This window comes from Cetorhinus maximus, chromosome 10 (assembly GCF_964194155.1).
Source record: "Cetorhinus maximus chromosome 10, sCetMax3.hap1.1, whole genome shotgun sequence".
Classification (NCBI taxonomy): Eukaryota; Metazoa; Chordata; class Chondrichthyes; order Lamniformes; family Cetorhinidae; genus Cetorhinus; species Cetorhinus maximus.
The window spans coordinates 97,153,566-97,168,501 of record NC_135888.1 but is presented as its reverse complement, the minus strand read 5'-3'; the positions used below and the strand labels follow the sequence as shown (position 1 = coordinate 97,168,501).

The window sequence follows — 14,936 nt, the reverse complement described above, 5'->3', positions numbered from 1 at the left end:
CTGCTCCCAGCATACATCTTTCTACGTACATATACATTTACATCACACAAACAACATCCAACCGTAACTTACCACTTCTCTCGACTTCTTCACTGTTGCTAACTTATCAGACTACTTATCTGACATACAGTACTGGATGAGCAGAAGTCTTCTACAATTAAGTATTGGAAAGACACAAGCCATTGTTTTTAGCCCCCGTTCCATTCCCAACTACCAATTCCCACCCTCTCCCTGGCAACAATCCGAAATCTGTGCGCAATCCTGTTGTTATCTTTGATCCTGAGGTGATCTTCCAACCATGTATTTGCACTATCACTAAAACCATCTATTTCCACCTCCATAACATCGTTCAACTCCACCTGTCACAGCTCATATGCTGCTGAAACCTTCATGCCTGCCTTTGTTACCTCTAGGCGCAATTGTTCCAACACATTCCTGGCTGGTCTCCCACATTCTACCCTCTGTAAACTTAGGTCATCCAAAACACTGCTGCCCATGTCACAGCAAGTCCTGTTCCCCTATCACCCCTGCGCTCACTAACCTACATTGGCTCCTGGTCAAGCAATATCTAGATTTCAAAATTCTCATCCTTGTTTTCAAATCTCTCTACAGCTTTGCTCCTCCAACCCCACAACCCTCCAAGATATCTGCGCTCCTCTAATTTTGGCCTCTTGTGCATTTCCAATCATAATTGTTCCACCACTGGTCGCCATACCTTCAGTTGCCAAGGACCCAAGCTCTGGAATTCCTCCCTGCACCTCTCTGTCTCACTTTCCTTCTTTAAGACACTTCTTAAAACCTATTTCTTTGACCAAGTTTTATGTACAGCTTTACTTTTTGTTTTAAAAATGTTTCACTCCAAGTTTGTATTCCTTATAGCTCTGGTTTGTTTTTTGTCCCACCTCTGTTGCTTGTGTTTCATTAAGTCCTGCTTCATTTCTGCTTGCACTCCTTAGTTTCCACATTTCCTGCCTGTTCCCTAGCACTGAGTTGGAAAACAGGATTTGTATTCTCCCTGCTACTTCAGCTAGTGACCCCAGCTTTGAATGAGAAGCAGCAGGATTAGTGGAGTGCAGGAAAACGAATTGGGACTTGAAGACTGTGATCCACTCCAACCAGAGGAAAGTACATACCCACCAACCATGTAATAGTCTAGTGGTCTAAACAAAGAAGCCTGATTTACCACTGCAATAAAGTTAACGGGATATGTGAAACAAATTCAAATGCAATGGAAGCAGTGTGGCATAGGGGAGAATTTTCTCCGTCGGGCGGGCGCGCAGCTGATCATTGCCCACAATCAGCTGTGCGCTGTCATTATACATGGGCGGGCCAATTAAGGCCCACCCAGGATGACACGCACCCAGAAGCACTGAGCACTCCCTGGGGGGCGAGGGTGGGGGGGGGGGGAGAGGAGGAGGAGGAGGAGGAGAGAGAGAGTCGGGGCCTGCGCTGTTCCGCACATGCGCGTGAAATAGCGCAGAAATCTCCGTGGCACAGAGCTGCCTCAGGGAGATTATTTCAATTTTTCATAAGCGAAGTAAAGATAGAAAAAATTATTCAGACATGTTCCCTCATGTGACAAGTGTCGCATGAGCTGGGACATATCAATGAATTTTAATAAAATTTATTACATTTATAAACTCTTCATGAAACCTCATCTCGCCTGTGGATGAGGTTCCATGAAAAATGTGAAGGCCGCCTGTGCTCTTCGCCTGCCCGCCAACCTTAAGGTTGGATGGGCACCCCTGTTAATTATTTCAATTGCTATTTAAGTGGCCTTAATAGGCCTTTGACAGTTCGGCGGGGGCGCAGCCGACTCCGGTGTGCACCCGCCGAACTGAAGGTTGAAATGACGCACGGTGACATCGGGACGCACGCCCAGCGCCACTGCACGTCATTTAATGCGTTGGCAAGCGGGGCCCGCCCCCACAAGCCAACCAGAAGATTCAAGCCATAATAATTGTAACAAAATGAAGTGTTACAGGAAGAGTCACACTGACAGGGAAGTTCACGCACATACAAAATTAACTGCAGTTAGCTCCAAAAATAATCAGAAACTGTTATAATCAAATGAATATGTGCAACCCGTGCTGTATATAGTTGAAATAAATTAGTGAGGGGAGTACTGAAGTCAAATATTCTTGCTAAAATATTGATCTTTTAGTATAATATATTTTAAGCTTGCAGGGGTTGTCCTTTACACATTTGTTTTAATAATCAATGAAATGGTAGTACCTTTGCTCTGTGCTCAACATTTGCCTTCCTATCCAACAGCAGGCTGACAACTTCTGCTCGGCCTTGGAAACAAGCCAGAGTTAGGGCAGTGTTTCTATTGGTCTCAATCTGGGCATTGATGTCAGAGCCCATATCAAGCAGCAGTTTCACTGATGCCACATGGCCATTCATAGCAGCTAACATCAAAGGAGAAATCCCCAGTTTGCTTCCCGTCCTGCAACAGAATAAACATTTTATGAATTTTACAAAGTCTGTTTAAATTGCATTGTGACACAGATAATATAGCAAAATTAGCACTGGGTATGTCTCAAGGTGGTTCCTAACTGGTGAGAAAACCCTTAATTAAGAATGATGGAAGAGGGAGGAAAGGAAGCTGCTGAAAAGCTAAAACTAAATCAAAATTCCTTAATTCTTTTGTGCTTCTTTCCCTGTTGCCTATCAAATTAACTGCAACCTTATACACTGACATTCATGCAAAACATATAATGTCGTCAGACTAAGAAACTGGGCTCAAACATTGAATAATTCAAATCCATTTTGAAATTAAATGTCACACAACAAAATATAACAACTTCACTGCATTCATGCTTTACTTGGAATACTTCCATATAGGCATATAGTAAATTCATCAAGGGCATACTTGTAGCTGTCCCAAGTCATGATGAAAACACATTAGAAAATGACAGGTTGTGGCCAGTATCATGTAATTAAAAGTCATCTCAATAATTTCTGGTTTTGCCTTTGTGATCACCTTGAAAATTAGAGGGAAGATATAAAGGAATCTCCCCATTCGTGCAGGCAAGTCATGTAATGGTTATTTCCAAACAGTCCATTTTAAGAATATACTGATTATATCTACAATGTGTCTGTGTTGAACTTAATATAATGCTGTCTTATGCTGACACTTGCTTATCTGAATATACATTAAAATTAACTCTCTTATAGAGCCAGAGTTTGTTGAATCAAACAACAGGTGAATGACATATGCTGTTATTAATGTGCAAATTAGCCAGCAACTTATGGCAAGAAGATGCCCTGTGAACTGTCACAAGTTTCTGGACAATTTGCATCACTCCACTGTTAACATCACAAAAAACAGCATTTCGTGCTTAACCTCTTAAGGTTCATGAAGTTGCTGCATTGGCAAATTAATTGCTCATTAAATTCACCACAGTAAGATCAATCTAGCTACAAATAGTGCAGGCACCCTTTAAATGACACTACATTTATTGATGGCCAATCAATCTCTAACCCAGAAAGTAAACAATTAGAAGTGTGGAGTCTCATTGTTGTTGGAGATTTTAAAAATGTTAACATTTTAAATTCCTTTTCACCTTTCCTTTCTCTTTTTCACTCTTAATATAATCTTTCTTTCCCTCCTTATTTTCCTTTGTATATGATTTGATATTGAATTCACCCACTCTAATTAGCCCCCCTCTTTAGTCTTTCTTCTGTTGATTTCTCGATCTTTAAAATCACATTGGTTGAGATACATTTTTGATCCTGTTGGTCCCAAGGTCACAGGTGCCCTGATGCTATTGCTGAGCCATTACGAGTTCGTACTTCCAGCAACTTTCAAGGCAAAACATTTTTTTCTGATCTCTTCAGTTCAAAACTCTAGCTAATCAGGCACGCTCTAGCAAATTCAGGCCCATTGTATCTACATATTTCTATGTTCATTTTATTAATTTTTGGTGAGAACATTTGCAGGGTTGGGGAGAGAATAGATGGATTGAAGCCAATGCTGTTGAGACCTCAGCTTTAAATAAGAGATCAACATCGAAACAAAGGTTAATGATCAAGAGATAGATATGATTCTACTTGACAGTCAGATATTTTGACCATGTGACGACAACATGGAACATTTCTGGGTATACTTGCCAGATCTTCATCAAGCCATTTATTAGCTGTAATACCTGGAATTAATTTCTGCTCCAGCATTCAGAAGGATCTTTATGATGTTAACATAGCCGCCAGAAGCAGCAAGACTGAGAGGTGTATAGTCTGAAACATTGCGATGCTCTTTGTTTGCACCACGGGCCAACAGCAGCTCCACGACCTTAAATCAAGAAACATACAAAAAATGTTTGGGTACGAATTTAAAGTAAAAATAATGAAAACTTTATTAAACTGTTTATATCATCATTCTGCAATTATGACTCCATACTTGAAGGATATTATGCAGACAAGGTACATATGAAAAGCTAAAAACTTAAATCGCCCTATGGTTCTACTTGCTTTGAAATTTAGTATCGACATTTGTGATCAATGCCATGACAAAAGGTTGACCATCAATGACTACTATTGCAATAGACCATTGTAACTATGCTCTGATGAAATTACATAAAATATACTCAAGGGGAATAGCTTACTGAACTTAGGAACAAAGGAACATTTGTTTGGCCATTCAATGAGACCATGGCTAAATCTGTGAATTAACTCCATATATCCCTTTATACCTTGCAATAACAAAAATCTATCAATCGCAGATTTAAATCATAATGACAGATTATAATTGATCTAACATCAATTGTCATTTGTGAGAGAGTTCCAAACTTGTACCCGTGTGTGTAAAAGTGTTTCCTAATTTCACGACTGAAAAGATCTGGCTTTAATTTTTAGATCATGGCTCCCAGTCCTAGAGTCCCAACCGGCAGAAATAATTCCTATCTACCTATCTGTTCCCTTAATATCTTGGCAACTTCAATCAAATCATCCCTTCACCTTCTAATTTTCAAAGATCATCAACCTTAGTTTGCATAATCTCCCCTAATAATTTAACCCTTGGAGTCCAAATACCATTTTCATGAATCTAGACTAAACTGTCAAAGGCAAATATAGCCTTCCTAAGATGTAGTGCCCAGAACTGCTCTCGGGTGCAATCTAACTTGGGCTTTGTAAAGCTGAAGCATGACTTCTGCCTCCTTTTTTCTCATCCTCTAGAGATGTAATGGCTAGCATTCCATTAGCCTTTTTGATTATTTTCTCTACCTGTTCACGACATTTTAGGATCTATGTAGATGGATATTTCACATTTAGAAAGTAGCCTGTTCTTTCCTTTTTACAAACCTCCTATTTGCCTATATTGAAATCCATTTGTCAGTTTTGCCCACTTAACCTATCAATATCTCGCCGCAAATTACAGTGCCAGCCCTTTATCCCTACCCTCTGTCTCCTTCCGCTCAGCCAATTTCCTAACCAGGTCAATAATTTGCCATCATTCCACAGGCTTCAACTTTAGCTAAGTCTATCAGGGACATTGTCAAATGCCTTTTGTAAGACCATATAAATAAATTACATAGGCATTTCTCAGTCCACCATTTTAATCACCTTTTCAAAAAAAATTCAAACCAGATTCGTCAGGCATGACTTCCTCTTTAAAATCTATGCTGGCTCTCTATTTAACAACTGTTTTAAAATCTTAGTGGTTACTTCAATAGAAGTTAAAGGTTGATAAAATGAACCAAGGAATATTCACAACACTGACATTTTACACTTCTATTTAACCACCATTACAGAAAAGTTAACAGAAGGTTTCTCACCTCTTGCCTTCCTCCAGAACAAGCCAATGACAATGGCGTATCCTTGGTGCGTTCAGATTGTGCTTCAATATCTGCACCTTTGTCCAATAGAATTTCTACAACCCCAACATGACCAGCTGTAGCAGCCAAAATAAGTGGAGTAAAACCTAATGGGAAGAAAAATAGATAAGCATTTTAACAGACTAATTAAATAGATCACATTTAAATGAATATAATGATCAACATGTGACATTAGAGTGGTTAATAAAATTGGATCTCCACTCCGACTTCTTGATTTCAGCAATGCAGTGGTGGGGGGCACCAAATGAATATAAACAGGGGATCTTTGCTGGGTTGCTGTAGGACCTTTTTTTTAAGCAGTGATCCTCTTTTGATTTTCCCTCAAGTAGTAAACAACTTCTGGATGTCATTAGATCAGTTCTGAGAATAAATATACTGCAAGGTTCAATACCAAGGCATACAAATAACAATCTAATTATTTACATTGGTCATCGCACCTCAATTAGGTAGCAATATTTTGCTGGCCATTACATTAATTAAGGGCAGGTTAACCAACAATAACGATCCCCTATATAATGTTTTAAAAATACTCATTTGTTTGAATGAAAATGCTGAAATCTTACAGGTATTTTAAATTCACTTTTGAACTTAGCCTATAAATGTCTTATTTAATATACAGAAGACCCCATAATCCACATCTGCCAATCAGTAATGAAGTTTACACTTATCCATTTTGTAAGCCTCCATACAAAGCAGAGAGCTTGAATACTAACTTTACCGACTAGATATCTAGTTATACTAAACTCTGGACTTCTCAAACCACAATGCTAAGATTTGCTTAGCAATGCAGTAGTGAAAATGGCTCTCTACTTCCAAAAGGTTAGATGGGTGCAAAATAGATATAGATGAAATCGATACAATATTTTAATCGAGAAATATAGGGAACAAACCTATCCCCAAACCACATAGATGAGTAACCAGTGCTGTTTCCAAAGAAAAGTGGTGATTTCTATAGACACTTCTGGAGACAATGACCCTTGGTAACACATGCAGAACACCTGAAGTGGTCACGTTTGCTGACTACTGGTTGATCAGCTAAGAAATTCACTCTGCGCAGCCCTGTAAGGCAGCTCTGTGCTCACTGAAAGTGATAAAATATGATTAAATGGTGAGATAAAGTAAGGTGGAAAGAAAATAATGTGGAGCATAAACACCTGTATGGATCTGTTTGGTCAAATGGCATGCTTGCATGCTATAAAGAAATCAAGAAAGTGTATATATTTGGCCCATGCTTCCTATCATGCCCCATCCCCTAGTACAGAAGATATGGTGGTCAGATTCATAGCTGCAAAACATGACCTTGAATTTCATCCTCCAAATGAATATCCCAATTACTCAAAAGCAAGTAACACAAGGGACAGTAGCATAGTGGTAATGTTACTGGACTAGTAATCATTCGCCTGGACTAATGCTCCATACTCTCAGATACAAATCCCACCATGACAGCTGAGGAAATTTAAATTCAATTAATAAGTCTGGAATGAAATAATCTCATTAATAATGATCAGGGAATTACTGGGATTCCAGTAAAAAACCCACCTGGCTCATTAATGTCCTTCAGTGAAGGACATCCGCCATCCTTACCTGGCCTACATGCAACTCCACAATAATATGGTTGACTCTTAAATGCCCTCTGTAAAGGCATAGCAAGCCGCAACAGGGCAAGAAAAAAGCACTGTGGGGTACCTATATCACATGGACTGTAGCGAATCAAGGCGGCGGCTCACCATCACCTATTTAAGGACAATTGGGCTCACATCCCAAGAAATATTTTTAAAATTGAGAAATTTTAAGGCAGACAAAAAAACTAAAGATGATTAACTCATGAGGAAAACAATCTTCCTGATAAATGGAGCTGCATTCAGTGGATATCTGTGTAAACCAACCCTTCAATTCCTCCCAAAGTCAACCAGGTTTATCCTCGTAGAGTGTGCAACAAGCAATTAATACATTATTTCTCAACACTATCCAAGGATAAGGTTCCCCATTACACTGGGTTGCATGTGTACTCAAAAAAGTATACTCATTACTGAACACAGCAGCTTCAAAATTATGTCTTGCATATCTCCATTAAATGAAAGCTGATCTAAATGGCAAATTAATGCATACCTTTTTTATCCCGGTGTTCAATGTTAGCACCACGAGCTATTAAAACTGAAACAAGTTCTTCGTGTCCCCCAGCACAAGCCAATGTTAATGCAGTATCGTGGTTGCTCTCAGTCTAAGTAGAAAGACAATGCATTGTGCAATGAAGGTTCAAATCAACTGTATAGTACACAAGCAGCCCCACATTCATATATTCAAAAATGTCATTAACATGCATAAAAACAAGAGAATGCAAGGGAGAAGGAGTAGGCAATTGCCACCTAACACTGCCCTGCTGTCATTCAGCAAGACCACGGCTGACCACCTACGTCAGTTAAACCTTCCAGCATGATTCCCATATTCCTTGATTCCTGTTGATCTCTGACTTAAATATACTCAATGACTAAGAACCCACAGCTCTCCGTAGTAGCAAATTAGAAAAGTTCACAGCCCTCAGAGTGAAGAAATTTCTCATCTCAGTCATAACTGGTTGACCCCTCATTCTGAGTCTGTGACCCCTAGTTCTAGTTCTCCCCCAGCAAGGGGAAACATCCTCCCAGCATCTATCCTATCAAGCCCCTTAAAAACTTCATATGTTCAATGGGATCACCTCTTATCCTCCTGAACTCTAGGGAGGATAGGCCTAGTCTACTCAATCTTCCTTCAAAGCATAATCCTCTCATCTCAGGATTCAGTCCAGTGAATTTTTATTGTACTTACTTCAAGGCAAGTATATCCTTCCTTGGATAAGGAGACTAAAACTGCACAAAATAGTCCAGGTGTGCTCTCACCAAGGCCCTATACACATGCAGTAAGACTTCACCATTATAGTCCAACCTCTTCAAGTATAACATGCCATTTTCTTTTCTAATCACTTGCTGTACATGCACATTAACTTTGTGATTCATATACAAGGACACCTAGATCCCTCTGAAAATTACCCAAGTTTCCCGAAAATAACCTATTTACTCCTACTCTGCTTTCCGTTGGTTAATTATTCCTCAATCCATGCTAATATATTACCCCAAGCCCCAATTTTGTGCAATAAACTCTTGCACTGCACTCCATTGAGAAGAAAATCCAAATACACTACTTCCACTGCTTCTTTCTCACCCACCCTACTAGCCACATCCTCAAAAATACAGATTTGTCAAACACCATTTCCCTTTCATAAATCCGTGATAGCTCTGCCCATTTGTTCTGTCATTTTCTAAGTGCCCCAATATCATGTCCCTATTGATTCTAGTATTTTCCCTACTCAATCACGAGACATGCATATCTTGTAAAATGATCATCCAAATCCTAGTATCACAAGCATCAACAACTGCATCTAAAACACTATATAATTCAAAAATATGTTCAATAAATTTCTATTTTGCTATTTCCTGGTGCATTACATGCTTACAGAATATTTACCTGTGCATCAATTTCAACTGAAGGGTAGAGGGGCAGCATTGATGAAGGAGAAACAACTGGACTGGGAGTTTGAGTACGAGGCTGAGGAGTAGGGGGTGTTGTAGTGTGAGAAGAAGCATTCGGTCCAGAAGGCATTCTACTACTCACTGCTGCAAAACAAAATCACTTGTCATTTCCTCAAAACAAGAAACAACTTCAGAGTTTTGCTAGATGCATACAACTGACCAAAGATCAAGCATATTTTGGAAAGTGAGATCATAATTTGAAACAGCACCTCTTTCAGCGTGTTGCAAATATAACCTAGAATTGAATAACTAAGAAATAAAATCCAAATATCATTCTGTTTAAGACGTAAGATTGAGATGTTCAAGACAAATTTAACCTAGCTAACAGTGCCTCAGAAAGCTGGTCCATTATTATGCCAGTATTTTACAAGACAGCATTACATAACATCGCTAAATAAGGAAGCAACATATTTAGGAATTGCAGAAAATTGAAGAATCTCCATTAAAGTAGTTTAATAATTTTGAACTATAGCCCAAGTAGTCTCAAGGATGGCACCCTATTGATCTTACTCCTCAAAAGACCCATTAAGTTTCTGAAATGAAAATCTGAGATTATTTTAATTATGAAACCAAGAAGTTGAATATATATATATATCAACAAAACTAGCATAATGAAAATAAAGAGTATTGATATTCTATCAATAAAGACGTCCTTAAGTTCTACGATAATTGTTCAGTTCCAGGTTTCTTCATTGGTTAAATTGAAAGGTTAAAGCAATCCAGACTAACATTATATATTTTTTAAAAATCACAAAGGAAAACTTCATTCAAAGGATCTTTAAAGCTGCTGCAATTAAAACAATTAGATAATTCACTGCCCTGAAAACAAGTATTCTAATCAGGAAACAAGTCATTTGGAGGATTCTGGGTGGTTTAATGTAAGGAAACCCCAAATCAGGTCATTTTGTGCAACCATCTAATTACCGAGGACTCCAGCCAACTGCCAAAATTCATTTAATAACTAGTTGTTTAATAGAATAGTTAAAACAAAAATCACCCACTGAAAACTTTAATGAACTGGTCCCTTTCCATCTGGAGACTGAATGCACCAGATGGTAGCCTGTCTACTTCAAGATGACTTCATTGCTTCTTGACTACTGAGCAAGAGCACTTAGTGCTGGACTCCAAGTGGTATACATCATAAAATAAAATGTGCTAGAAATTGTGTCTCCACTCCACAGGGATAAAGGCATAGGGTTGAATTTTTACAGCTGTGATAGATTTCAGGGATGTCATATCTTTCCCATTGTGCCAACATTAGGTACTCCAAATCAGCGACGATGAGTTACAGAGTAAAGGGCTTCTTCACTTTGCCCCAACTTCACACAAATTGTTTTGTATTAGGCCTGTTAATCAAATTTTGTTCTTAGAATGCTCATAATCTCCAGCTCATTTGTAAGAGCTAGCTGCCTCAAGAACAAATGCACCCATTTACTATCTTACATTAAAAAATATTCAACAGGATAGTAAGCTTCACATGTTTCAGGTTTCTCCTGTTGAATTAATTCATACAATTTAGAAACAAAAAAATGCATTTACTTTTCTGACCACTGGGATGAAAAAAATTACAAGGAGAATTCTTTGATGTAGAGTTTTCTTCTCAGATGGAAATATTGTTTGGATGGGAAAATTTTTTCTCTCATTCCCCACCTCACCTGAAAATAGAAGGTCCAACTAAAGCAGCTTGATTTGTACAATTCATAGGTGCGAGATGTGCAATTGTTGAAATTTCCAGTTGCTGTCCCAGTGCCATGCATTATTCCTGAAGCTGGTGTGGTAATCTAATCCCAATCTCTGACAACCATCTCTACAACTACGCAAAGGTTAGGTGCAAAATGAGTGCAACTCAATTTGTCATTTCCTGCGTGATAGGGAAGACACTTCAATAAATTAACATGTAATATTTAACCATGTAATTTAAATATTGAAAATATGGGCTCCCAGTGACTCAGTAGGTGGATGTAACATTTACTGAACTAAACAGGCCAAAAAGGCATCAATTTTCACCTTATTATTCATGGGAGTCCAAGCAGATCGCTGCTGGCAGCACTACAATTATACCTCAGCATCCATGAGCATATCATATGTTTGAGTGGCTGGGGCATTGAGGGGGGGTGTGCAGTGAATACATAGCTTAATTGAGGAAAAAGAGCAAGCAATTTATCATGGTACCCATTTCTAATCACTGTTTGCTGGAAAAGTGCATATTATAGACAGTGGACATCCTTATGATGTTCTCGTTGGTCAAACGATGTGCCAGTATTCACCATCTTGGTCAGGCTTGAAGAATGGCCACTTAAAGGCATTGAAAGTTCAGCAACTTGGGAGAATAATCCAGCAGAAATAACTTCTTCCAAAAGCAGAGAGAACATGCTGCCCACCCCTACCGGCATGCATTTAAATTACGAAAATTATGAGTCTCCCCCGGGTTCCCCCCCCACCCCCGATTTTCTCCCCTTACCTATCAAACTCAGTTGATCATATTCTTGAATCCAAGGTTGTGGGTTCATGTGTTCCAGGGTTTGAGCAGATAACCTAAACTGGCACACAAATACTAAGGAAGTGCAACAGTGTTGGAGGTACTGGCTATAAAATGAGATGTACACTTCCTGGGTACATAGATGTAAATAGCATTACTTGCTAATAATGCTGCACTTAATCACCAAAAGCAAGATAACTGGTCATTCACCTTACTTGCTGTTTGTGGGATTTTTTTTGTCTATATCTGCCTACACTTCAAAAGTAATTCAATGGCTATGAAGGCCGTTTCTCCGAAAACAAACGTTCTTTCCTTCAATGGGATGCCAAGTCTCCAGTATGTCATCCGAAATGACATGCTTCACCCAAAATGGACAATGACAAATGGCAGGCTATTTGGCCATGCAGAACTTCACAGCACAGCTCAGCTCTATCATAGACTCATTCTACATGTTCAGGTGTGCACTTCCACAATATGGTACTCAATAAGTGGTAGGAATTAGTATCCTGGCTGATTAATACTCTCCCTTATACAGATTACTACTTCCTTGCTGAGATCAGCAAACTCAGCACAAAACGAGAGGTAAACTTGAGACCTCCCTTTCAGCTAACTTGGTTCTACATGATAATATAAATTTGCCAACTCTGGGGAGGGGAAAATAGGGCAAAGCATATGACACCGAGTTCCTTTACTTCAAAAGGTCTCTGATAAAGTGCAACACAAGGTTGCAAATTAAGCCACTGGATACAAGCTATGAACTAGTTAACCAGCTAAAGGGAGTCAAAGGGAGCCAGGTCACAAAGAGAGCAAGAAAAGTATGGTATGCTAGAGCTATTAGCAGGATCCCTCCTGTTCCTTGTACACATTTGAAATTGCAATAGTAAAGTTTACAGATGACACCAAGCAACAAGGTAGCTGAGATGTTACAAAGAACCCAATAAAGTTCAAACCAAAGATGATCAGTGAAAAACAAAGCTAAATACAGACAAATGCAAGGTAATGCAGACTTGAAATGAAGACAGGCATGGTACTCCATTTGTGGAGCAGAACACGCCACTGGGGGAGGAAAAGGGCTGATGCCCAAGTGATCTGTCCAAGTAATATGAACGCTGATAAAGCATACGGGATACTGGTTTATATTGCTGTATCAGTTAAATTCAATTTTTCAGAATTCAAGCTGAAGCTATAAAATTCCCCCATTTACTCCACTTGTCATTGTCACATAAGTGAGTTGCCATAACCTGGAAATATAGTGTAGAATGTGTTGAGGCTGACCCCAATAGCAAAAGGAAAAAAAGCTATATGGAATGTCTTAATAAATAAGGATTCTTCAGCCAAAAAAAAACTCAGAATGAACTTAATAGATGTGTACAAAAGATATTTAACTTAACAGTGAAAGTAAAGCAAATGAAAATTTGGATACACTAGCCCAGCAGGGCATAAAAATTTCCTTATACCCCAGGTGATTAACAACTGGACCAGTTAGGAGAGAAAAATGGTCAAAAGACAGGGTTTATTTACAAAACACCTAGATAGTGCAAGTGAAAATGATACAGTTCGCATTTGCAAACCCTGAATGAAATATGGTTACAATAAAAAAGGTTCCAAAAATATATTTTCCATATAGTTTTTCAGAAATACTTCAATCTTAAATGCGTGTATGATTTTCAGTCGTCCTTAGTGCTAGAAAAGTTACAGAAAGAACCTTATTGTTTAAACAACTGCTGCTAACAGCAGAACTATACAGAAGGTGCACATAATATCAAACTGGAAAAAAAATCGAGTCTTAACCATCCTTTCCAAAAGGGTACTGATGGCAAGAAAAAAAAAAGACCTATAAATTTTAAACTAAAAATTTTGAAAAAAGCTTGTCCCAGGGTGTTGAGTTTGCAAGCTAAACAAGAGCTGTATTTCTGTCTTGGAAAGCAGAGGTATAAGTTGTTAGCTAAACTGATGTAAATTTGAAAACACGGTTATGATTGACACTTAGTTACTGTTATAATTTGCTACACAACAGCCAATTTACACAAATTCTCACACACAAGACAAATGACCAGAATCTGCTTTGGTGCTGGTCGAAGTAAATGTTGACCAGGACATTTGACATTAAAAACTTAGTACACTGTAGAAGTTGCTGATCTAAAAAGGGTCTCTCCAAAATTGCTGATTTTTAAAATGGTTGAATTTTTATTTTTGTATTAGTACCCAAGTTTACATGCAAAAAAATTGTTCCGATAACAGCCCATCTTTGAGTCGTTCTTATGTTAAACAATCTTCAGCATCTTTCCCATTTTGGATGTTATCCACCACTCCAGGGCAGTCAAGCAGTCCTGAATTTTCAGTTAAGTCGTCATTCTTCGTATACAAGCCTGGACAGAATGTGCAAATGGTTTTGTGTGTGTGTATGGTGGGGATAATCACAGTTGAACATCCTGTCCTCAAATGATATCAAAGCATGCACTTTCCAGCAAAAAAGAAAATCACAACAGCAACTATGTGCCAGAATATTGGCTAATTTAATTTGTTTCCAGGCAAAATCACCGTCCCAAAACCAAAAGGTCATTTTAGAGCAAGGATCAATTCCTGAAGGATTCTTCATGATCAGAAAGAGACAGAAAGGAATTAGAATGCTTTACAAAGAATTGGAAACTATAAATGATAGTTTAGCATAGCACAAGGTTCTGGAAATATTTGCTAATTTGCCCCTCAATTTTGCTCCTTGGATAGTAATGATATAGGCAAACAGAGTGGATAGTACAGTGAACAAGACAGTAGCTTTTGACCTTCAGAACCTGACTTCAAGTCCAGCCCCAGACTGATGGGATGAAACGCTCTCCTAGCAGTTCACGCTAATGGTCGTGTGTGAAATTAGCTTGAACAGCATCAATCCAGATCCGAGTGGACATGGACCACAGCACAAAACTGCCCCTAAATTTAGCAATCTCCTAGAGACTACTGGATCATGGGAAATGGGAAGTATCACACTGGTAAAAATAGTGAGTGCTCATCCAAGATTATGGCTCAGAAACAGAACTACTATAGAATAGAGAGTGC

At 38.7% G+C, this 14,936-nt stretch overlaps 1 protein-coding gene across 12 annotated transcripts in view; it reads right to left on the bottom strand.

Annotated features, from left to right (window-relative positions):
* ankhd1 (ankyrin repeat and KH domain containing 1) overlaps positions 1 to 14,936 on the bottom strand; it is a 199,595-nt gene that overhangs the window by 43,294 nt on the left and 141,365 nt on the right. For 8 of the 12 annotated variants that reach the window (XM_078550823.1, XM_078550826.1, XM_078550827.1 and 5 more), the window contains 5 exons: positions 9,339 to 9,487; positions 7,947 to 8,058; positions 5,778 to 5,923; positions 4,152 to 4,294; positions 2,236 to 2,449 (listed from right to left, as the gene is read on the bottom strand). In XM_078550823.1, coding sequence (XP_078406949.1) covers positions 2,236 to 2,449; positions 4,152 to 4,294; positions 5,778 to 5,923; positions 7,947 to 8,058; positions 9,339 to 9,487 — 764 coding nt within the window. The remainder of the gene's footprint in view (positions 1 to 2,235; positions 2,450 to 4,151; positions 4,295 to 5,777; positions 5,924 to 7,946; positions 8,059 to 9,338; positions 9,488 to 14,936) is intronic. The other 4 variants (XM_078550825.1, XM_078550831.1, XM_078550821.1 and 1 more) reach the window with 1 other exon arrangement.